This window comes from Leptinotarsa decemlineata, unplaced genomic scaffold (assembly GCF_025532065.1).
Source record: "Leptinotarsa decemlineata unplaced genomic scaffold, Ldec_3_MD MMD2_P_RNA_scaffold_4, whole genome shotgun sequence".
Lineage (NCBI taxonomy): Eukaryota > Metazoa > Arthropoda > Insecta > Coleoptera > Chrysomelidae > Leptinotarsa > Leptinotarsa decemlineata.
The window spans coordinates 654,359-679,805 of NW_027412531.1; the positions used below are offsets into that span (position 1 = coordinate 654,359).

The following is a 25,447-nucleotide window of genomic DNA, read 5'->3' on the forward strand; positions in this document are numbered from 1 at the left end:
TGCACCTACTCACTCGTCATTGTCATTACATTGGCAATGACGTAATCAAGCCCCAGCCACCGTATTCACCAGATTTGCCCCCCTGCGACTTTTTCCTGTTCCCAAGATTGAAGAGACCTATGAGAGGGCGGCGTTTTGCGACGATTGAGGAACTGAAAACCGAACTGCTGAGAGAGCTCAAGGACATACCAAAAAGTGCATATTGCAACTGCTACGAGGATTATACAAAATGCCGGTGTATTATATTCGAGGGGGGCTACTTTGAAGGCGATAAATGGAAATGTTTTTTGAGAAAATTGACCTCATTTTTTCAACAGACCTGGTACTTCTATTAATAAATAAAGTACAGCATGTTCACCCATTGAAAACCCTAAAAAACAAAAATTCAACTTACGTAACTGCACCTCAAGTCATGTAATATAGTTTTCACTGCCATCACAATTTACCCAGTTTCCATTCAGTAATTATCTATAATGGTAGGTAATTAAAAAATTAAATAAGGAAAGTTCAACATACTTCACTTTTTATAATTCAAACTGGCAATTGCAATAACCAAATAATAAAAAACGTTAACTGTACATATGTATCAATTCAAAACTGGGAACTAAAAATTACATTGTCTAACCAAACATATGGAAGGTCATTCCCATTCTGTTGTACCCGGAGTTTCGACGTCAAATCATAGAGAACTCTTGAAATACCCGGTACTTGTACTACTTCTTGGACCATTTTTCTCACAACCTGCAAACAAATTTGTGAAACATACACAGAAACGATAATGTAATCAGAACTTACCTCAACGGGGAGTTGTTTGCCAGGTACTGCAGGTACACCCGTCATGAAATCCTGGGTACAAAATGGCCGAAGGACCACCGATCTTTGATAAGAAGGTATCCTCAGAGCCTGGTCTCGGTCGAAATGTAACGGAATTAGTATAACAGGCATTTGACTAACAGATTGGCTATGTCCACTACTATGTAAAATCTGGAATAGAATTCATTCACATTCATATTTGTATATTCGTGAAAATTGGTTGAAACTCTCAAGACTACAATAACTTTGAAAACTTCATTTGAAAATATTCAACAACTGAACTACGTAAAATATCAACAAAGCTTCAGTCACTAAAAGGCTCCTACGTTCCCCAAAACTTACAAAATAGTCTCTTCATTTCCAAGGCTGCTAACACAAATATTTAGGAAACTTATGTCCAGTGCTCAGTCTAGACTAGAGTACGGATTTCATAAAAATATATACAGGGTGTTTACTAATCATGCGGCAAAAATTTAAAGGACTATTCCTTCGACTATTCTAAGGATATTCTGTCCTTTGATGATTTTTGATAAGGCGCTTTGTTTCGAAGATACGGAGCAAAAGGAATTTCTATAATAACAATTTATTACCAAAAGTTACATGTGTTACATGTGTTACAAGAACTGTTGAAAATTTGATCTCCACAAGTTTGTGGAGATCACAAGTTTGTGGAGATCAAATCGTGTAGTATATGAAATCTGTCCGTTTTGTATGTTTGTATGTTCATTAAATAAAAAATAAATGAAACAAACTGTGAAATGCAAGACATGGCAAATATATTTTTTAATAAGCGGACTGTATGTGTGGATATTCTTGGAGTATTATTCTTTAATTGAATTTCAAAATTTGATTAGAGTTACTCCACAAAAACCGACAGCTTTGGTTGTGTTAGTATTATACAAGAATTTGAGTGGCTGTTCTATCACGCGATTTCAGCAGAATCTAACAAACCTAACCTATCATACACACTCCGCGATACCCATACTTTGACATTAATTGATATTCCACGAGATAATCTACGACCTCCAGAAAGCTTGGAATAACATTTCAATTCGTCTGTTTATTCAACTACGTATATGATCGACAGGAAGAACAAAAAGTCAAATCAAGATGCTTTCCGAAGAAAAAAAATTGTGAGCAACACTGTAGTGAATTAGATATGAGTGGACAATCATTTAATTCGTTCCTTCCAATACTCAACAATGAAAAATTCAACACACAGAAACCATAAACGGCTTTTCTACTTACTTATACAGGGTGTTTCAAATTAGATCCTCACCACTGGGATCTCGGAAACTATGAGGGGTACAAAGATGGTTGAATTGGGCAGAGTTGCGCATTTAGCTGACTAACAATATTCCGTTAAGAAAGTTTTGAAATTCCGAGTATATCCGGAGATATCCGGAAGAAACAGAAATTTCGGAAAATGGTTTTTATTTTTTGTGGCTTTATTTTTCGAAGGATTCGAAAATAAATTGCACTTCCACATTGCCACTTTTTCCCTACTACATAATAATGTTTTCATATTTGCTATCCTACGTTTCGTCTTCCGGCCACCATCATCGACTTAATTTTTTCTTAAGGGCGCTACATTCGATTCTTTCTGTTTCGAATAGAACCAGATTTTACCTTTTCAATGATGCATCATAAGTTATCATTCTTTTTTGTGAAATTGGAGATATTGAAAAAAATGATTCTTATCATAAGAGGCTTTGACTTTGATGTTTCTAAATTTGACTTTCAATTTGTTACACTCAATAACATTTTGTTATTGTACAAGTCATTGAATTTTTGCCAAAAAATGGCTTTCACGAATGAAAAAAAAAAAAATATATGATACAAATTTATTACAAATTCGATAGAAACAGTGTTAGGACATCGGAACGTCGGATAGCAAATCTGAATACACCATTATGTAGCAGGGAAAAAGTGGCAATGTGGAAGTGCCATTCATTTTCGAATCCTTCGAAAAATAAAGGCAGAAAAAATAAAAACCATTTTCCGAAATTGCTGTTTTTTCCGGATATCTCCGGATGAATTTCGGAACTTTCTAAACGGCATATTGTTAGTAAAGTAAATGCGCAACTTTGTCCCAATTTAACCATCTCTTATAGTTTCTGAGATCCCAATGGTGAGGATTGAATTTGAAACACCCTGTATAGAAACAGCCATCTAAAGAATTATCTTGTGGCAAAGACGAATACAGGGAGCCAAATATGCTTCCAGAAAACAGATGAAGAGTCCCCATGGTCCTTTAATAGAGGGTTCTTCATGAATTCAGGAAATAATTTATAGAAAATGAAAGATAAAACGCCTTATGAAATTGTAAACAATTTCATCGCTGCTAACATAGCACAAATTATCAGTTGATTATAAAAAATCGTAATTCGGGTTCACCACAATTTATCACAAATAAATATTCTTTGAGATAAATGAAAATTCACCTTATTTTTTCAACAGACAGCGTCTAAATAACAACAAAACAAAATTGTTTGTAATTCATCATTTCTTGAGTCATCGATTACCTCTACACTTACCTTAGTCGCTACATCATCACATTGCCTTAGTGTGCTAAGGACATTACTGGTCAAGTAAGTTGGGGTAACATCTGGTAGAGATTCCTTTACAATACCTCCGAAAATGTAACATACTCTGTTTATGTTACGGCATATTCTTGGTATCACTGAAGAGAGGAACATCATTTCTTCCCAATCAGGTTCCTGATCTGATGATATGCCCACAACGTAACTGTATGATCTACAATCACCTTGGACTCCAACACTACGGATAGGCAATAAAGTGGCAGCAAATTTCTGATGACTAGAGATTTTCTTCAACATTTCCCTAAAACACCAAAAAAATCATATTGCGTGTTGCCTCACGCTCTGGTTATATTCCATCTGTTATTTATTTGTTTATGTGTACGGGTAATCCCCACGAGAAAAAAAAATACAGTAGAATCCGGATATAACGAACTTCAAGGGACCGAATATACTATGTGTACTATAACCAAACGACGCACAAAACGGCAAAATTATTTCTAAAGTACATACATACTTAACTTACGAATACCTTCATATTATAAATGCAAAAGTTTGACTTTCCTATTTAGGGAAATAAAACATTTCATAGGAATCACATTCATATGCTTTATATTAATGGTTCTTAAATATTCGAACTACAAATATAGGTACCTACATAATGTACTGTAATACAAAGACATAAATTACACACACATTGCACGAAAAAACTGTATAACTAACGTAGAAAGTCTGTTATTTGAGGTTGTTTTTGACAAACTTTAGTAATATACTTCGCTACCACATTACCTCCATGTTAACTGCACAACATGTAACTCCCCCTAACTCCTTCTCCTGATGATGCTAACTAGGTTAACAAAGATACGACTTAGTGTCCTTCTGACATGTTGGAACACTAGCCTTTTGTTAAACCAACATGGTTTTTTCCAAAATGATGTTTTTTGAAACGCCCTGTATATACATTGATACTATGTTTTTTTCTGAAATTATGTATTTTGAGACACCCTGTCCACATTGAGGGACCGCACGTTGAAGTGTAAAATTGTAATATTTTTTCTTAAATTTGATTCATCATTCATCATTATTAATATATAAGTTCACGCTTCCAATTTTTTCGAGTCGTATTCCTAACCATTCATGCGTGATTTTGAAACCGGCAACGCTACATTGCTCCATAAACAACGATTTAATTTATAATGAACAACATCTGCTTACGCTAGCAACGTATAACTTCGATACCATTTCCATCTCTCTTTGCGTCGATTACGTCACACGTGGCTCTCACTCTTGCACACTTACACCTTTATATGAAATCTTCTTCTTCCTCCATTCTTCCCCAAATCTAAATATATTTTCCTATCTTCTACAATGAAAACGTTACAATTTGGAAATCAAAAAAATGCGATCAAGTATATAAAATAAGTCAATTTCAGTCCCGACAAAACAACCGCTATAAATATCAACAATTCAAAATTACTTCCAACATCCCACGTTGGTGTAGAGGTTAAGGACTCATTCAATCCTGCATCGATTCCGTCACACGTTTCCCCCACTCCTGTTTGATCTAAAAATTGCAAAAAGTTTAGCTCCATAAGAAAATACATTTGATTTTGCGCCAGGGCCAAGTTTGTTCATCTATTGGATTTGAATTTCCCGCTGTACGCGCGGTAGCTTCTGATTGGTCGATTGGTATTACAGTAAAAGCTCTGAGCTCTGCAAGTCTAAGGTCCAATTCACACAGAATGGACGTCTGGCAGAAACGAGGCGCTGATCTTTGTCCCTTCCGTGTGAACTGAGCCTGAGGTCCAAAAAACGACAGAATCGACCTGCTCAAATTTACACGTGTTTTTCCCATAAGGAATGGCTTGGAACTCTACTAGCTATATTACTAACTTTTGTTCGGTAGTGAGAATTGTGAATTCATGACATCATTGTTTTCCTAAGATCATCATTAAAGTTAGTCTAAACAAACACATTGAGCGTTTCAACAGCCTTCAGAGCTTCGGACCACTCAAGGTTGGATAAATCTCCTCTGGTTCGTCATCATCACCGTCGCAACCTTTGCTATTAGCATCGTTGGCGATGATATTTTCCGTTATGTTTTCATCGGACGGTTCTTCACAAGTGGCGACAGCATCATCGACACATGCGTACTGTTCAAAGTTCTCGATTGTTATGGGAAACTGATGCCTATCAACAGCCCTCGCCCACATGCTCAGCGGTACGTTGTCTTCTTCATTAAACTCATCTACTCTGAAGTTATGATACATTATACATTTCTTCGCACAAAACCAGCGTGTTTGTAACAATTGAAAATGGTTGCTTGAGAGTAGATGAACAAAGCCGGTTCTATTACACCGGAAATTCAACTAACAGAAGCGATGAAGTACATAGAGCTATGCGTAACCGTCACATACTTGACTAATTGCGCCAAGAAAACTCTACACGAAAAGCGTTACACGAAAAAACGTTACGCGAAAGCGCTACACGAAAAGAGTTATAGAAAAAAAACGTTACGGAAGTAAACGTTATCCGAAAGCGCTACACGAAAAGCGCTACGCGAAAAAACGTTACGCGAAAGCGCTACACTAAAAACGTTACGCGAAAGCGCTACACTAAAAACGTTATACGAAAAAAACCGTTACGCAAGTAAACGTTATCCGAAAGCTCTACATGAAAAGCGTCTCGCGAAAAAACGTTACGCGAAAGCACTACACGAAAAGCATTATACGAAAAAACGTTACGCAGGTAAACGGTGTCCGAAAGCGCTACACGAAAAACGTTACGCGAAAGCGCTACACGTTAAGCGTTATACGAAAAAAACGTTACGCAAGTAAACACTATTTGAACGCGCTACACGAAAAGCGTTAATCGAAAAAACGTTAAGCAAGTAAAGGTTATCCAAAAGCGCTACACGAAAAGAGTTACGCGAAAAAACGTTAAAACGTTACGCGAAAGCGCTACACGAAAAGCGTTATACGAAAAAAACGTTACGCAAGTAAATGCTATTTGAACGCGCTACACGAAAAGCGTCACGCGAAAAAACGCTACCCGAAAGCGCTATACGAAAATCATTATACGAAAAAACGTCACGCAGGTAAGCGTTATCCGAAAGCGCTACACGAAAAGCGTTACGCGAAAGCGCTACACGAAAAGCGTTACGTTTTTTCGTATAACGCTTTCGCATACATTTACTCGCGTAACTTTTTTTTGTATAGCGCTTTCGCGTAACGTTTTTTCGCGTACCTAACGCTTTTCGTGTAACGCTTTCGTGGCGCAGTTGGTCAATTATGTGCCGGTTACGCATAGCTCTATGTACTTCATTGCTTCTGTTAGTTGAATTTCCGGTGTAATAGAACCGGCTTTGTTCATCTACTCTTGGGTTGGTCCCAGGCATTTTGAATCATTAGAATAGCATCAAGAACAGTGATCTTTAGTTACCCAACACTTCTGTTTCACCAGTCTTCTAAAAAATGGATCATTTTCAGGACAAGGTTTTGACGAAAATGTGCTTTCAAAAATCGAATAATTCCTTGATCTATGGATTGCAACGCTAATGTCCTGTTGGGAGGCAGAAGCACCAGGGTTATGCTTTTCAAGTTTGCAATATGAGGATGTGCTGGACAGTTTTGTCAACTAACAACAGGATCCCGATCCCATGCGCATACCCATTTAATAAAAATGTCTGCCATCATCCAGGCTCTTCGATTGCTCTCATAATCCATATATTTTCAAAAAATCGGGTAAGTTGAGATTTTCCGGTTACGAGAATTTTTTTTTAACACAGCCTAGTTTCATCTGCATTTAAAATGTCTTCATCTCTAAATTGCACACGTAGAGTAGGCCAAACTTTTTCTAACCAATCGATTACATAACTCTGTTGAACTGACCAAGACTCGCCAGCAAGCTTTCCACTGACAATGTTGCGTCTTACTTTGAAACAGTATATCCAACTCATGGAACATGTGAAGTTTTGCATGTCTAACTGTCCAGCAAAAAAGTTTGCTTTCTCTTGTAGCCGAGGTCCATTAACCAGTATTTTAAAGTGAAATTCCTGTAATGTCACAACTAAGACGGTTGGCTTCTCTTATAAATCTGGACATGGCTGGGAAGTATCCGTAGTTAGTATCCATAGTTAGAATCAGAGGTGCCATATTTATTGGAACTGTGGAACTACTCATTTCCCTCCCTCAGAGAAATAGATATGATTGAAAAAACCTCGACCATTAGAAGTGACATTTGAATTGACATCAGATCAAGCGGGCAGAGCATTCACTACATTGGCTAGACTTTTAATACCATTGAATACGATGCTAGAGATCCCGTCCCTAGTTTGAATAAAAATGTTATAAGGTTATTTAGGGCACGCCCTGAACGTTTCTGGGGTAAACTCGTATGCAGGTGAAGCACGGGAAAAATCAGCCAGTAAGTCCACTCCCACTACTTTCATTCATTATGGCTTTTTTACATCTCCTATTTTCCAATCACTTAATAATGAAACAAACAACAATAACCAACTACAAAAACTAAAAACAAGAATAACAACACAATATCAATTATCGACCGTTCATTATAACTAATCCGATGCCCGTGGTACCGTCGAATCCTTCGATACTACAGCACTGAACGCGTTGGATGAGAATCTCATCATAAGAGCGGTTGAAAGTCCCCGGCAACTCGGGCGGATCACGTGGTAAGAGAGCCTACTGGTTGTATTATTCTACTGTGGCTGAAGTAAGTTGATAAAAGAAGAAAAAGTGGAGGAAAGATATATCACTCAGACCTACTTAGAGCCGTATAATAAGTCGTATAGTTTTTCTTGACCTTCAACCAATATTCTGTTCATAAATCGATTTTTTGGAATCCCTGCCCCGAAAATTCATCTCACCATTCACATGGCGTTTAATTTTTTTTTTTATATATAAAGTAATTATTGAAGGATTTGTGAAAAACCAAACAAAAATGGTGAATTACCAAAGTGTGCCCCTACATTCTCAATTGAAATTTTGAATTTCAAATGTCTATGAATTTCTTGTGTTCTTAGTAGTTCTTGTGTTTTTAGTAGTTCGACGTGCTTCCGCTTCAAAACCATTTTCAAGAAGCTATCACTAAACTGAGGTCTCAATCTGCCTACTCCCAAGCGTCGACTGTCGGTCCACCGATTCTGGTCTGGTATTTACGTCCCTGAACGACTGGAAGGGCAGACCAGTAGTGGGAGCGATGGTCGGTAGCCAGGCGGTTCGACGTGGGTACTTTGTTCACTCACTTGAATTAAATGCCGTGTTGGTCGGTGGTTCAAGCCCTAGTCTGAACGATCGATTTTCACTTGCTATCTTCCAACCCGTGTTAGGAATCACACGTTAAAAGGTAGGACCTCGTTAATTCTTAGCTCGCACAAGTTTCTACTTCTGAGGGTTGTCGTTCATAGGGGTGCGACAGCTAGTTAACGGAAAAACAGATTTTGAACAGTTGGTTGTGGAAACTGGGTTATGACTTGCAGAAGCGAGATGTGCAATGTTGTAAGATTTATAGCGTGACAGTAATGAACTCCATGAATAAGGTAATCTTTGTGAATGATCTCATTTATTGAGGCAATTGAGGCGTTTTTTAATTTCGACAAATACCAGACCAGAACCGGTGGACCGGCAGTCGACGCTTGGGACTAGGCAGAGGCCAGCGACGAGACCTGGAGGTTAGGCAGCTTGAGGCTCCGGCGTCAAGTCACAAAACCCTTGCAGCCTGTCACTACCTGAGGAGTAGGCAGATTGAGATCTTAGTGCAGTGATAGCTTCTTAAAAATAGCTACAAAGTTCAAGCCAAAACGTCAATTTGCTTAAAACACAAGACGCGGTTTAACATGGAAACCGCAGAAACCTTTCCAAAGACACACACACTGCCGTGGTTTCCAGCGGTTTCATCTTCAGTGGCGTACTCTTCTTGACATGTCAACAATTTCAGTTGACATGTCAAGAAGAGTAGTTTGACCACGCCACTGAGGATGACTGCCGCAGTTGCAGTTGGAACGTTTGGAAATTATAACCAAAGAATACCACAGCAAAACCCAGAAACAAACCAAAATATTGACGCCAGCCGTGAAAGCCTACATTCCTATATAATATACTCACCTTTCTTCATTATTTATAGCGTCTTCAACCCTATTCAATAAGCCATGTTTCCTCTTCACCATTTCACTGAATTCAACTATAATTTTCACTAAAACCTGGGTTTCTGAGAAATCGTTTTCCATAAAAGTTTCTTCACCACATAAAACCCTTATTGCAAGACCAGGTCCAGGGAATGGATGCCTCATCACAATTGCAGGCGGTAAACCCAAGTCCCTACCAATAGCTCTCACTTCGACTTTGTGAAAGTCTTTGAGAGGTTCAACCACTCTACCTGGAACCATTAGTTTGATAAGATCTTTGAAGTGTTGAAAAATGATATTGAATTGAGTATCTCCAAACAACATAATTGACAAGTAATAGAATGCAAGCGAGGGTTCTAAATGGTACTTTTGACCAGCCAATGGTTTATTCTGTGTATTGTATATTGATGAGTTCAAATGAACAATAATAAAATTCAATAAAATTGAAACAATGAGAATAAAATATAAAAGTACGAGAACACAAATTTGTTGAAAAATCAAAAATATTGTGGTTTCAAATCGAAATGAAATTAATAAATAGGTCAAACCATAAGTAAAATGTCAATATGTTGTATAACTACTATTTATAGTAGTTACTATTATTTATAACAACTATTTATGGTCTACAACTATACTTACTTCAATTACTCCTGGATGTTTATCAATACTTTTAGACTGTTTGTGTTATTGTGTTGTTAATATTATTATTATTATTACGACTGACTTTTATAATATGGTTACATGTGGTTATTAACATTAATTATATGTTTTGTTGTATTTACTTTTGGACTTGACATTTCCTTTGTTTATTGTGCATTTATTTCTTTCAACTGTACTTTTCAACCAAACAAATAAATATTATTATTATTATCAATTTTTATATTTTTACATGACATGTCTGATATCATGTAAATGATCAAAGAGACGAACAAAGTTATAATTAGATTGTTCAAAAAATAAAATGAACGACCAAACTACTTACATTCAATTATCAACTTTTTTTTGTATCTCATAGGAAGGACATGACTTACATAACAAATAATAGTTCAAATAAAATTAATAAAAACAATAAAGGCAAAACTTTAGTATAGAATACATCATGAGTATATAAGTTGCCTTGTGACTTTTGACCAAAACTTTATATTGGCCAAACAGGGAGACCTTTTTACCAAAGAATTGAATGTCATAGTAGTTCCTTGAATAGAAAGAACAGTAAAATGTACAGACCAGTGAAATGTACAGAATTTCGAAGAAAAAAATTGTAATCAATGCATCAAAAATATTTCGTGATATTTTGAAACAAAACATTTCAATCAATAGTATTCTGCTTTTGCTTATATTTGTGGAAACAATTCATTGTGTATAATTTTTCCAGTTGATTTTTCATAACGATAATGAAGGGATATATTTAAAAAATAGCTTGTAATTGATATTTACCTTGGTCTCGTAATTTTCTTATGAGTTCAGAGTCATTGTGGTGTGTTTTAATCGTATCTGCTTTGGAGGACACCAGTTTTGATGCAGACTCAATCAAATCAGGCCTTAAGGTTCCTTGTCCCAAAAATACTTCTTCAGGTTTGAGATTGAGATCAGCAACTATTTCATCAGATATTTTAACAAATATATCTCCAATTATCTTTCTCTTCTCTTCTGGACTTGAAGTCATGCATAACATTTTAGTTTCCACAGTTCTATTTCCCTCTTTTTTATCTACTGGTATAATTGTTGTACCTTCACAAAAGTTTGATGCTGCATTAATCACCCTCAAATTGAGACCAATTTTCATTAAACTATTGTGCACTTTTGCACTTTCATTTTTCCTCATAAAACCGTTATCGATGTGAATCGCTATTACTTGATTGGGCGTTAAAGCTTTGTGTAACAAGGCTGCACAAACAGTGCTGTCTACACCACCACTAAGTAACAAAAGAACTTTTTTGTCCCCGACAGTTTCTTTAATATATTTTATGCATTGTTCTTCTCTTCCTTGAATAGTGAAATTGCCAGTCATTCCAACTACATCAAAGAGAAAATTTTTGAGCATGGTTTTGCCATTTGAAGTTAAATCTACTTCAGGATGAAACTGAACCCCATACAGCTGCAGTTTCTCGTTGCAAATTCCAGCACAAAAAGAGGAACTTTGTGCTACCGATCTAAAATTATCAGCTACTTTGTCTACTGAGTCGCCATGAGTTAATAATACAGTCTGTATTTTGTCTAGGCCCCTGAAAAAAATAATACACATTTACGATTTTTGTACCTCAGCAATGTCTTTGAGGGTGGTGGGGGAGTACTTGCATACTATCGGTATGAAATTTGGGATAGACAAATGTGCTGTCCATCACCATAGAGGGGGATGCGCAGAGGATGTGCAGCTCGTAGAAGGAAGTATCCTGCGCCATTTAGATACCAAACAGACATATACTTACCGCTGGGTGGAACAACGCTACTCACAAGCAGTAACCACAGTGAAGAACTATCTCGAGGGGAGCTGTATAAACCCAACCTGAAAAATTATGTATCTACATAGGAGTTTGCATTCCAAATCGTCCGTTACACGATTGTCCTTCCCCGAACAACAGTAAGGCCTTGGACATTCAAGTTCGGAGGGTACATGACAAAACTGTACTAGATGAAGCCTGAGAAGTCATCAGGGGTTCCAATTCCCTCTTCTGCATAGTTGGCGACCATGAGAGAGCAGAAGTAAGGCAGCTGCATGAGTGAGTGATGAACTCGGTTTAGTTTTCGACACTGAACGAGGTATTGACAACTCTTTCACCGAGTTGGAACCTGTTACCCACATGAAAGCTGCAGAGATCACTTCATTCCTGAGGCAACAAAAGCATAAGCCAATGTATGGGGATATTCCGTACTAGTGATCGCACGTTAAAATTAACTACCTCGTTAATCCTCAGCTCGCACAAGTTTTTACTTCTGAAGTGGTTCGCGATTGTCGAGTGCCAAGGTTGAACTTTGTGTGTTCAAAGTCGAGTAGTGGGGGAGGTTCAGAACCGACATTAGCACCCTACTAATGTCTTAATCAGGATCTAAGATGAACCGTTTTAAATTCGCTACCCCTGCATTTGATTATAATAACGATTTACTTTGCCAAGGAACATACAACGTTTATAGCAGGAAAAAAAACAATAATTCAAAAAAATAACTGTAACATAACTAAGAACAGAGTACAAAAAAAATAAATCAGAAGTGACTCTTGAAAAAATATAAATATACATACATATATATACATACATACATACATACATGTTTGAATATGATTATCAACATAAACATAAATGCACTCAGATAATATGTCTGTACAAACAATAAATATTTTTCCAAATTAATCTGGACTCTTAATTAATTGAATTTTTTAAAGCATTCGGTAGCTAATTGTAAAACTTGATACCTTTATAATAAATCGAATTTTGCCCAATATTTATTTTCATTTTCTTTAATTTTAGATTGTTGAATATCTTGTCAAAAATGGTTGTGTTGATCACCATTGATTTTGAAAATCAGATTTGAAAGTGATCTTATTTTTGACCAAATGAATGAAGGTACATAATTTGAATTTATACAGGGGTGCGCAAAAGTTCGGAATAAAATTAATATCTTTTTAACCAGTATTTTAGGAAAAAAATCGCTGAAACACGTCAGTTGATTTCACGTTGTACGCATTTTTGGCAATAAAATGAAATTTTTTTTCAACTCCTTAGCTGCAACCTCCCCAACTTTTTTTTTCAAATGCTAACCTATGTCGTGTATGGGCTCATACACCTTCATACCCTTCATTTTTTGACTCATGCGGTTACCACAAAATGAGAAAAAACTTTTTTAAAACCAAAAAAGTTAGAAATACCTACTTAGTGCTATCTACGGGTGAATTAACGTTACAAAAAAAAATGAGTGGTGATGATGTACATTGCTCAACAATTGCTATGGATCACCAGTACCTACTTTCAAAAAGTTTACAAATTTCAAGAACAGACCAACCGGGCCAGGCACCACAACAAATTTTATTGATTTATGTGTAAAACTGATAACGTAATGTAGCATCAACATTCAGTGGATTTTATTTTTTCACCAAAAACTTACACATAAAATTAGTTCCATCCCAAGCAATTGTTGACCAGTGTACCTCAAAAAGAGAAAAAGGTTGTTGAATTTTTTGTACCAAAATGAATGCCCTGAACTATTGTCTTGACTCAGTTTTAAAATTGTGGCATTTCTGGGTGAAATTGAAATTGCATGTATGTTTAGTTTATTAATTGGGTACCTTCAAAGTGTTCTTTTTTAATTTGCTAAACACAAGTGGTATTGTCAGAGAGGCAGCGTATCAAAGTCTTGATATTGTTGGGATGTGGGGATAGAATGCATAATCAAAGTGAAGTGTGTACTTTATTTAATGCAAAATATCCGGAAAATCACATTTCCCAGGCTACTGTGACTAAGATCTTACACAAATTTGAAGAACATGGTACAGTGAACGACTTGCCCAGAAGTGGCCGGCCACATGTTTTAGAAGATCAAAAATTGGACATTGCCGTATCAGGAAGATCCACATTTGTCAACGGTTTCATTAGCCCAAAACAATCCTGCGCCTAGACGTACGATTGGGAGGTTTTTGAAAACAGAAAAATACCACCCATATAAGGTATGTCTTGTCCAAGAGCTCTTGGAAGATGACTATGACAGGCGTTTGCAATTTTGTGAGGAAATAATGAGGCGATGTGACGAGAATAATGGGTTTCCACTCAACATACTCTTTTCGGACGAAGCTACTTTTTATTTACATGGAGTAGTTTACAGGTGCAACTATTGATTCTGGAGTCAGGAAAATAAACACTGGATATGCGAAGCTCGTACGCAGCGTCATCAGAAAGTAAATGTATGGACAGGCATCATCAACAACAGAATATTAGACTTTTTACGCTTTGAATCAGTCCCTGCTTTAGCTGTTATGTTTCCCAATGAAGCAGATCCAGATATCCCCACTGAAACACTTTGGTTCCAACAGGACGGCGCTCCCCCACATTTTGGTATTAATGTCAAAGAATACTTCAATGATATATTTGCATCAAGCTGGATTGGACGAAGTAGTACAATTGAATGGCCGTCAAGATCCCCAGACTTAACGCCATTAGATTATTTTTATTGGGGTTATATGAAAGACAGGGTTTATCAAAATAGGCCGGCTGATATTGAAGATCTAAAAAGCAGAATTAGAGTGGAATCACATGATTTCTTGTGCCCTATTTCCACTGTAAATTAAAGTGGTGTGTCATCAGCAAATATTTGTAAGTTACCAAATAAATTTACTGTAGCCAAAGAATTGAAATATAAGTATAAGAAACAAAACAGGTCCAAGTATTGATTCTTGCGGTACCCTCCTTTTTTACTAATTATGTCGCTAATATAGATATATTGCTTTCTAAGCAGGTCTAATGAAAGAACTCAACATTTTTTGTTCGAATCTAAATCTAGCTGTAATTAGATTATGGCGTCTAATAGTGCAGATTCTGTGTCACAATTCAAGAATTCTAAGGGCTGACGTTTTCACGAAAACTAGTGAAGTACTTGAACTTTATGTCATGAAATAGTTGCAGAAAACACGATTTGAAACGGTGAAAAGCTCGCATATTTTTGTGACAAAAAATTAATGGTTGGTAGCAACAAATGCGGTTATAAAAATGACTTGAAAAACACGAAGAGGAAAGTTCTATTAATGAAAATTTGACATTTACTGAAACTGATATCGATTACAAACTTGTTGGCCAGCTTATTCTGTCTGTCTGTCTGTTTTTCCGTTAATCAGCTGTCGCCCCCATACGAACAACTCTTAGAAGTTGAGAAACTTGTGCGAGCTAAGGACTAACGAGGCCTTACCTTTTAACGTGTGATTCCTAACACGGTACTAGTAAAGAATATAATATACTTTTTTGGGCGCTATTTTGAAAGTGAAAACATCAAACAGATTTAGGTCACGACGAAGAAAATTCACTATTATAAGCCTCCCTGGATTAAGCCCTCGATGTCAACTTCAATGATACATTTTCCATGTACTGCAGACAAGTTCGTGTTAAATTTCAGACCTATAGATGTGTTTTAGAAAATAAAAAGTACTTGGAATTTTGCAGTTTCAATACTCTTGAAGCCTGATTCTTCGTCCTAGAAACTTTCAGTAGATGAAGTTTTCTTATATTAGAACACGATTTTAATGTTTCAACAATGTTCCCATCTGAAGAATACTGACATCTCTCAGAATTTTTCAGGCTCACAAGGACTATTATTCCCATCAAATGATGCACTTACCAAGAAAAATTATAAAAAAATAAGGCTAATGACCATAGTAAGCGATTCTGTTGGATTAATATCCTAGTTTTTTTTTTATATTTCATACATAGTTCAGATGTGCTACAATTTCAAATAAGACTTAGTTTTTTATGTTAAAAAATAGATGCTACTTTTTTTAACGATTTCAAAGTATGAACTATTTACTACTGAATAGAAATTACAGACATTCAATTCACTCATACAATAAAATGATACATTAGGTCTTTGTTTAGGATCTAATAAACCAGACATAGATAGATGAGAGTAACATAACTTTTCAAAAGGGTAAAATCGAGAACTTACTTGAATAATAAACATTTTGTATCGACTTCTATATTGAACACGCCATCTTCTCTAGAATTCTTTCGTACTACTGTACCACCAAATTCTTTGTTCATCATTTGCATTCCATAACATATACCTGGAAAAAAAAAATGTTATGATATTAAACTTGAAAGCAAGGTATGATTTTGAAAAAGGGAACCTCTATGTTTTCATACCACTTGTATTTGTAACTTGTATTCGTTAGAAAATGTCCTTATATGCCTTTCAAACGAATACAATATTATTGTATTTTTTTTTTCCTATAATGTTATCCGTATTTGCTACTGAAGAGCTGATGAGGCAAGTGTCTTAACAGCGAAACATCGGATGTCTAGCAGTGAGGATGACAGTGCTCCATATAAGTGAAATTTCACTTCTTTCTTCAATTATATTGTGTAGGAATCCTGTGAATGATATCTGATTCGATCCCATACAAATGTTTGGAATACAAACGGAATAGAGAAAAGTGTTTTTCGTATAATTCAGCGTTCATATAAAAGTATTTGTTTCGAAAGTATTTTTCTTTTGCGTATTTTTCTCAATGTTTATATGAAAATAGCTGTTTCGAAAGGGCTTTTTCTTCCAGTTTGTGTCTGAAAGTTACTTCTTTGCATGATCTACTACACATCTTTGTATAGAGTTAATTTTTTTAGATTGATTGCTTCCTTCTTTTCTTCGGAAGATTCCCACATTTTTGTATAAAAATGGAGAAGGCCAAATACTTTTTTCTCAAAAAATATGAAGTTTTATTTCACATTTTTCATGATGCCTTCAGAAAATTCAACAAAACTAAATTCAAAGCTCACAGGCATTGTTACTGTTCTGTTCAATCTGACAAGTACTAATTCCGTTATATAAGGTCTCTTAAAAAAATAATAATAATATAATAATAATGTTAATTTCCAAAATAAGATAAAACATTTCACTGGAATCAATGAAGCCCCCCCTGAGCGCCAATTAATTTTTATTGTTGTTGTTGTCATTAAAATTAAGTCAAAATTTGTATAATTGAGTTGTTTTGTAAGGAGACTTATAAGCATAAGTTTCAGAAATGAACAAAAGTACATCACTGAAGCCATGAAGCTTGTGCGTGATGGTGCATAAACAACACAATGCATCGCTATTTTACTAATAAAAATTCATCAAGGTGTAAAAATAAGGCACATACATGTATCTCATTAAGTTCGAGGTTGTACTTATGAGACACAAAGAAGCTAAAATATTACCCTAACTCAAAAATCAGGACGATTTTAAATAATATAACATTAAAAAACTAGTACTTGAGACATACAGTTTAAGGCTAAATAATTAACATGCATATGTATATAAAACAAAAGTTACAATATAGCTAACAGCTGAAATACTGAAATCTACAATATTGATGATAAAAGTATACTATAATATAGGAATAATTTGTTGATTGGTCACATTTTGGCTTGTGAGTCATATCCAGGTGAATAGTAATATTGGAAATAGCTTGCTTTATTACCTTGACTAATGCAAAAATTTCAAGTTTACTGGATCTTCAAAAATGTTTCTGCCAGTACTGTGTATCCAATTCTTTGTGTTAATTATGTAAAGCTTGCGAGTCTATATGGTTTTCAGAAAATTGGGCATAATGGTCAATATTTCAGTAGCTAGAAACTCCACAGAACGTTGTCCAATAGTACAGGAATGTGGGCTTTCACAGCTGGCGTCAATGTTTCGGATGGTTTCCGGGTTCTGCCGTTTTCTTCTTTGGTTATAATCTCCAAACGTTTCGACTGTGGCTTGGTCAAAGTACTCTTCTTGACGTGTCAACTGAAACTGAAGCTTACATCTCTTCTGTGCCTGTGTGTCATTTATGGTGCTGATTTTGCACGCACTTTCTGTAATGGTGGGTTCGCGCGTACTTCCCGCGCGATTTGGGTGACTTGGCTTCGTTTTGGCGTTTTCAATGCTGTGTTCCAGATTGTAGATATGTTCTCTCTTCCCTTCTGTTGAAGTTCTCTTGGTGTTTGTAGTCCTATGGCTTCCAAATACATTCTTGTTGAATAATGATTCAACGTTGCTAGCCTCTCAGTATTTTCGAACAGGATCTTGTGCTCCGCATCAGACAATGCATGTTCAGCGACTGCAGACTTCTCGGTCTGTCCCAATCGGAAACTCTGCTTGTGCTCGACTAGGCGGGTGCCAATGCTTCCTTTCGTCTGACTGATATAGACTTTACCAGTTACATAGAATCCTTTCTTTGCTGATCTCCTCAAATGCTCCAATACTTTCTTCGTTGGTTTGAACATGGTGTTAATTTTCTCCTACTCTGGAATTTTCCCGATTCGGTTGGCGACACCTTCTATGTATGGCAGATAAGAGTGCCTTGGGACATAATCCGCGCTATGCGTCAAAAGGAGAAGAAGGGAAACACCAGTGAAGATCAACCCTAGTTTTCACTCTTTCACATAGTTTTGAATATTTAGATGTACATACACCTTTTAAAACACCTGTATTTTATTTTCCTTATTTTTGACAAAGTTATAAAATTTGTATTGGAATCGCCAAATAAAAAAAAACAAATGAGATCGGAGACTAGAAGCTCCTGAAAAAAAAATTATGACAACTACCTACTCATACACATAAAGTCTTCACAGTCTAAAGCCAGAATAAATCAATATTCAAACGGGTTATGGGCCCAGCTGCCTCGAGTGTTGTGAATGTAACCCTAGTGGAAGTATTCTGGTGATTCTTTAAAAGTATTCACGGTCATCTGAGTGCCGGTGTGCTAACCCAAAAAATGACGACCAAAGAGCATGAATTGAGCAATATCCAAATATTGAATGGACAAGACACCTTTGAAATATGGAATTTCTCTATTACCATTTTATTTAAGGCAAAGCAACAGTGGGGTATTGTATCTGGAACTGAAACTAAGCCTGATGCTGATGAAACAAAGCCAGATCAAGTCAAGGCCAGAAATGCCTGGATTGCCAAGGATAATGAAGCCCAATATATCATTGTGCGAACTCTGGATAAGTCCATTTTGTCTCACATTATGGCATGCAGTACATCAAAAGAAATGTATAACACATTGGTAAGCATTTATAGAAGGGACACTACCCATCAAAAGCAAAAGCTCTTGCTAGAATTCCATTCATACAAGTTCGACAAAGCGAAGACTACCATGGATAATATCAGTCATCTTAAGTACATAGTCTTCAAGCTTTCACAATTCAAAGAACAAGTAACCGAAGAAATGTTGGTTACAAAGATTCTTGCTTCACTACCTGAACATTATCATTCCTTTATAAGTGCCTGGGAATCAACATCACAAGTAAATAAAAGTGTTGACAACCTGGTGGCACGTCTCTGCTCTGAAGAGGAATATTGGAAGACAACCAAACTTGACTCAACAGCAGCAGCTTTTAATGCTGAATCAAAGCGAAGAACAAATGTAAAAATAAAAATGGGGATAAAATAGTATGTCATAAATGTGGTGAAGATGGCCATAAAAGACCACAGTGCCCACACAAGAAATATTGCAAGACTTGTCGTCGCAATAATCATAATGAAGATGAATGCTTCAAAAAGAAAAATAAAACTGGACAACCAAGTACAAGCTCTGCAAGTTCAAATGTCAAATGCATCTTTTGTGGAAGAAACAATCATGCATCAGAAGACTGTTTTTACAAAAATGCACACCAAAAGAAAAATGAGAAAGCTGCCTTTTTCGCTGAAACTGTTGATCAAGAAGCGCCAATGAATGAAGCCCTATATAATGAAAAGTCAAGCAACATTCTCTTTGTTGTGGATAGTGGGTGTACCACTCATCTTACAAATGAACATCATTTGCTGATAAATGCAGAAGAGTCACAACTGAAAATCTCAAGTGCCAAGAAAGGTCAAGGTCTGAGTGCAACATTGTTGGGAACTATCGAAGCAGATGCAGTAACACTGCAAGAAGTCTCCTATGTGCCTCAACTTTCCAAGAACTTACTGTCAGTAAATGCAATCACCGAAAACAATGGTGAGGTGATATTCAAGAAAGAAGGTGTGACCATCTTCAAAAATGGCAAAGAAGTTATGCGAGGGCATAAAACCTCAAATGGTCTATTTGTGGTTGACCTCAGTGCTAAATCATATTGTCAATCCTTACTCACTGTCCAAGAAGAACAAATGAATTGGCATCAAAAATTGGGTCATATCAATTTTGAGTCAATGAAGAAAATTCCAAGTCTGTGTGAGGGAGTGCCATGCTCACTAAACAATTGCAAATTTGAAACTGTATGTGAGACATGTGCCTGTGCCAATCTTATAAGAAAACCCTTCAACACAAAACGTAAAAGGGCAGAAAGGCCACTCCAAATCATTCATACGGATGTATGTGGGAAAATCACTCCACCCACATATGATAACAAGAATTATTTTATGACCATTATTGATGACTTTACCCATGTTGTGCAAGTCTTTCTAATGGAAACAAAAGATGAAGTGGAAGATCTACTTAAGGAATACATTGCAAAGAAAAAGGTATTCATCTGGACTATACCATACCTCACACTCCAGAACTAAATGGAACGGCGGAAAGGATGAACTACAATCTATGCAATAAAATGAGAGCACTGCTTCATCATGCTCATCTGCCAGATAGCATGGGGTACAGCCATAGAAACAGCAGCATACCTTCACAACAGATCACCATCTTCAACCATCGATACCACTCCTATTGAAATGTGGACTCATCAAAAACCAGATCTCTCTCATCTTCAAGTGTATGGCTCACAATTATATGCCAAGAAGGTTGGACTCCTGAAGAAAACCGAATGTCGAGGAAAACGAGGTATTCTGGTAGGATACACATCTAATGGATATAGGATCTGGGATGAAGCTGAAAGAAAGATTTATCCATCTCATGATATCGTTGTAATTGGTATAAAAGAAGTGGAAAATCCTGTACCATCAGCTATCAAGATTGAAAATTTTATGAATTTATCCAAAGATGATGAACTAGCCCAAGTTGACGAAGAACCAGAAGATCACCCAGAAGATCAAGAAAATCATCAGGAAGATCCAATTGTAAATGAACCAGTTATGGCAGATGAAGAAGATCAAGATTCAAGTGATGAAGAAACTGAGTCTGAAGAGGAGGAAAATGAGGTACCTGAAAATGTTCCACTTAACCAAAGACCTCATAGACAAGTCAGATTACCAAAGAAATATGAAGATTATGTTATGTTAGCAGAAGAATCTATTACCTACAAAGACTGTATGAAGAGTCATGATAAAGAAAAATGGAAGACTGCTATTAAAGAAGAACAAGACTGCCTGCGAAAAAATGAAACTTGGGAACTAGTGGATTCTAACTGTGCTGTGGGTAAAGAAATTTTGACCAGTCGCTGGGTTTTTAGAATCAAGTCAGATGGTCGCTACAGAGCCAGATTGGTGGCAAGAGGATGTCAGCAGAAGAAGAATCTCGACTATCAAGAAATCTACAGCTCTGTTGTACAAGCAAATTCTCTTCGAATGCTCCTGGCCATTGCAGCCTCTGAAAATTTACAAATGTGCACCTTTGATGTAAAATCAGCTTTCCTCTACGGGGATCTGCAACAAGAAATTTATATGCATCTGCCTGAAGGATACAATGTTCAAGGAAAAATCTGCAAATTAAGAAAAGCTATCTATGGACTCAAACAAGCACCACAGCAATGGTTCAAACGGCTCACTGAATTCCTTAAACAAGAAGGGCTGAAACAGCTATTGACTGATCAGTGTGTCTTCAAATCTACTTCAGGAGAGAAACTATTTGTTGCCATTCATGTGGATGACGGTCTCGTGATAGCTGAAGATCCAAACGAAATGAAGAAATTGCTGTCCAAGATGCAGAAGTTGTTTGAAACTACAGTCAACCTTGAACCAAAGAATTACTTGGGTATCCAAATTAGCCAAAGAGAAGATGGAATATTCATCAATCAAGAACAATACTGTCAAGAAGTTATTGCAAAGTATAATTTGGATGGATACACAAAGGAGAAAAATACTCCTATAGTACATCAAGACTACACCCATGAGGAAACGAAGAATGATGAATCAAGTTTTCCATACCAATCTGCAGTGGGAATTATGATATATCTATCATGTAAAACCCGTCCTGATATTGCATTCGCAGTAAATTTTGAAAGCAGATCTACCAAAAATCCTAAAAGACATGATGTCTCAAATGTCAAAAGAACCATCAGATATCTGAAAGGAACTAAAATAAATGGTATATTGTACTCAAACAAAAATAAAAATAAATACACCCTGGAGGTTTACTGCGACTCAAGCCATGGAGGAGATAAAAAGGATGGAAAGAGTATCACCGGTTATTTAATGAAATATGCAAATGGACCAATTGCCTGGTGCTCACGGAAGCAATCCCTTGTTGCACAATCATCTACTGAAGCTGAATACATTGCAGCGGCTCAATGCTGTAAGGAGATGAAATATGTAAACTCCGTCCTTGAAGAATTGCTCGAACACAAGATCAATGTTGTTCTCCATGTAGACAACACAAGCTGTATCAAGATGATCAAGGCCAATCAGCTTACAAGAAAATGCATTTATATAGATGTAAAGTATCATCTTATAAAAGACGAATTTAAGAAAGGATGGTTTAAGATCACTTATTGTCCTACAGATCAAAATGTAGCTGACATCCTAACAAAACCTCTTGAAGCTATCAAATTTGCCTTTCTCAGGGAACAGCTAATGTGTTCTTGAAACTGTACTCTCATGTGCCCTATAAAACTGTACACTTATGTGCTTTTTTTTGTGCCAATTGTTTGTCGTATTTTTAGTGAAATATTTACTCTTTTTTTTGCATTCATCATTCAATATGTTGCATTGTTGATGCTCCTACCTATATATTCTATCATTATTGTATGTCTAATCATTCCTTATTTTCAAGGAGTGTAATTGCTTATTTGTAATTTTTTTTATGTTCATATATTTTCTGTTGAGGGAGTGTGTTAAAAGTTAAACAGTGTCTACCGTTTTTTAAGACAACATAAAATATAAGGTGGTCATGCTGTGATGTCATATGCTTGTCATGCACTACTGTCACTTTTGTCTAAAATAAATAAAAATGTAAAAATGTCAATAAAACTATCAGTCATTTTCCTATAAGTAAAAGAAAAGGAGTCACGCTCAAAGCCAGAATAAATCAATATTCAAACAGATAATAACACTTATCAACAAGAAAATCCTTGAGTTTTCTTTTGAAGATATACATGGTTTTGGATTTTTTTATAATATCAGGAAGCAAATTATAAGCACGTGGAGCCATCTGATGGGATGATAGAAAAGCTAATTTGGTTTTTGCAAATGGTACAAAAATATTGCTTTTTTTTTGTCTTGTATCAATATTATGCTTACTTTTATTTGGTACAAACAACTTGTTTCTATTCTCAAAAACAGACAAGCATAAGTCAAAAATTAAAAGACTAGGAACAGTTAGAATTCTAAAACTTTTAAAAGCATTTCTGCGTGAATCACGGTTACTTATGCCACTAATGATACACATAATTTTTTTTTGCTGTGAAGATGTCAGAGCAGCGAGAGAAAAGACCCCAGAAGCACACTCCATATCTTAGTCTGGAATCAACCTGATACCTCACACTGAATCTGATTCAGTGAATCTGATTCAGAATGAATTACATTGTTAATAGTGACATATTGTTTTCTGTGATAAAGATAACCAGTTACCCACGCCAATGGTATACCCCTTATATCACAACTGTATAGCTTACTTAGGAGAATATTATGATCAACACAGTCGAATGCCCTGCAGAGATCGCAGAATATCCCAACAGGGTACTCGCCTGCTTCAATATAGTCCACAATCTCTCTATGGTATGAATGTAAAGCTGTAGTGGTGGATTTTTCATTCAGAAACCCATGTTGGTTTTTTGTAAAGATGTTATTATGATGAGCGAATGATAGAATTCTATAAATAAAGCATATTGGAATATTTTTGACATACATGATGGAATTGTTACAGGCCTGTAGTTTTCCAGTAATTTACGACTATTTTTTTATACACTGGTATGATTTTACCTATCTTCATTTGCTTAGGGAATGCTCTTTTACTGAATGACAGATTCACCAAGTGAAGTAACACAGAGACTCTTTTTTAGAAGATACCTCTGGGTATCTATAACAGGGTTTTGAATTCAAAAATAACAAATCACATTAGTGTGAATGAAATTTCATTTTTCATAGATAGATAAATAATTAGACATATACTTTATTGTCCAAGAAAATACAATCTTATTGACCAAGCTTGTTGAAAAAAACTGGTATGTATAGCACTTCAAAGAATAAAAGAAAAGAAACAATTCAAAACACAAATACCCAGAAATACAATTTGAGCAAAACTAAGTTCACATATCTAATAGATAAAATATAACAAATAAAAATATAATTTAACAAAGTTTGTAGACAAAATAGTTTCTATAGTCCCTTTCGAAAAATATAAAAAACAAATATACACAATTTGAACATAAGTTCACATGTCATGGCAATAAAGTAAGATATATCCCACTATAAAATATAATTTAAAGTAACAAAAAAAAACACTTATATCAAATCACAGCAAATTTCCATTGTAATACTCATCAAGAATGTATGCTTTTGTTGCAAGGGCATCTTTGACAAGATTTCTGAACTTTATATAGCTTTTTTTGTTCCTAATTTCGTAAGGTATGTAATTATACAACTTTTTACTTTCATAAATTGAAGAATAATTTGTCTGACTTGTTTATGGAACAGGAAGATGTATTTTATTTTCTGTTACTTGCCGTGATACATAATTTATATGTTCCGGAGTTCCAACCATATTATGTTTTTTGTAAATCAGGCAAACAGTTTCAAGTATGAAAATACAAGTAATAGTGAGGATTTTTTCTCTCAAAAATAATGGTCTGCATGACTCACGCACTCCCACCTTGCATAAGTATCTAACCGCTCGCTTTTGCAAAACAAACACTGAATGAAAAAGTTGTTGACTGCAAAATCCCCAGAAGACAACACCATATCTCAGGTGGGACTCAATCAGGGAATTATACACCATTTTTGTTGTGGATGAACTCAGTTCATTTGAAACTATTAGAAGTGCATAACATCCTGATGCCAATTTTTTATTCAAAGCTGAAATATGTGGATCCAGTTTTAATTTGTTATCCATGAAGATTCCTAGGAAATTGGATTGGTTTTTATTCTCAAGAATTTGTCCATTCAAGTATGAATTGTTAATATTACAGCTGAAGGTGAGTAGGTT

The 25,447-nt window shown here is 35.8% G+C and overlaps 1 protein-coding gene across 1 annotated transcript in view; it reads right to left on the reverse strand.

Moving 5' to 3' along the window:
- The window catches only part of LOC141487534 (GMP synthase [glutamine-hydrolyzing]-like), a 35,239-nt gene that overhangs the window by 7,715 nt on the left and 2,077 nt on the right, over positions 1 to 25,447 (reverse strand). The window contains 8 exon segments of the mRNA XM_074186629.1: positions 395 to 468; positions 522 to 666; positions 669 to 741; positions 796 to 984; positions 3,351 to 3,657; positions 9,479 to 9,749; positions 10,936 to 11,723; positions 16,138 to 16,255. Of these exon segments, the coding sequence (XP_074042730.1) occupies positions 641 to 666; positions 669 to 741; positions 796 to 984; positions 3,351 to 3,657; positions 9,479 to 9,749; positions 10,936 to 11,723; positions 16,138 to 16,255 (1,772 nt within the window). The 3' untranslated portion in view covers positions 395 to 468; positions 522 to 640.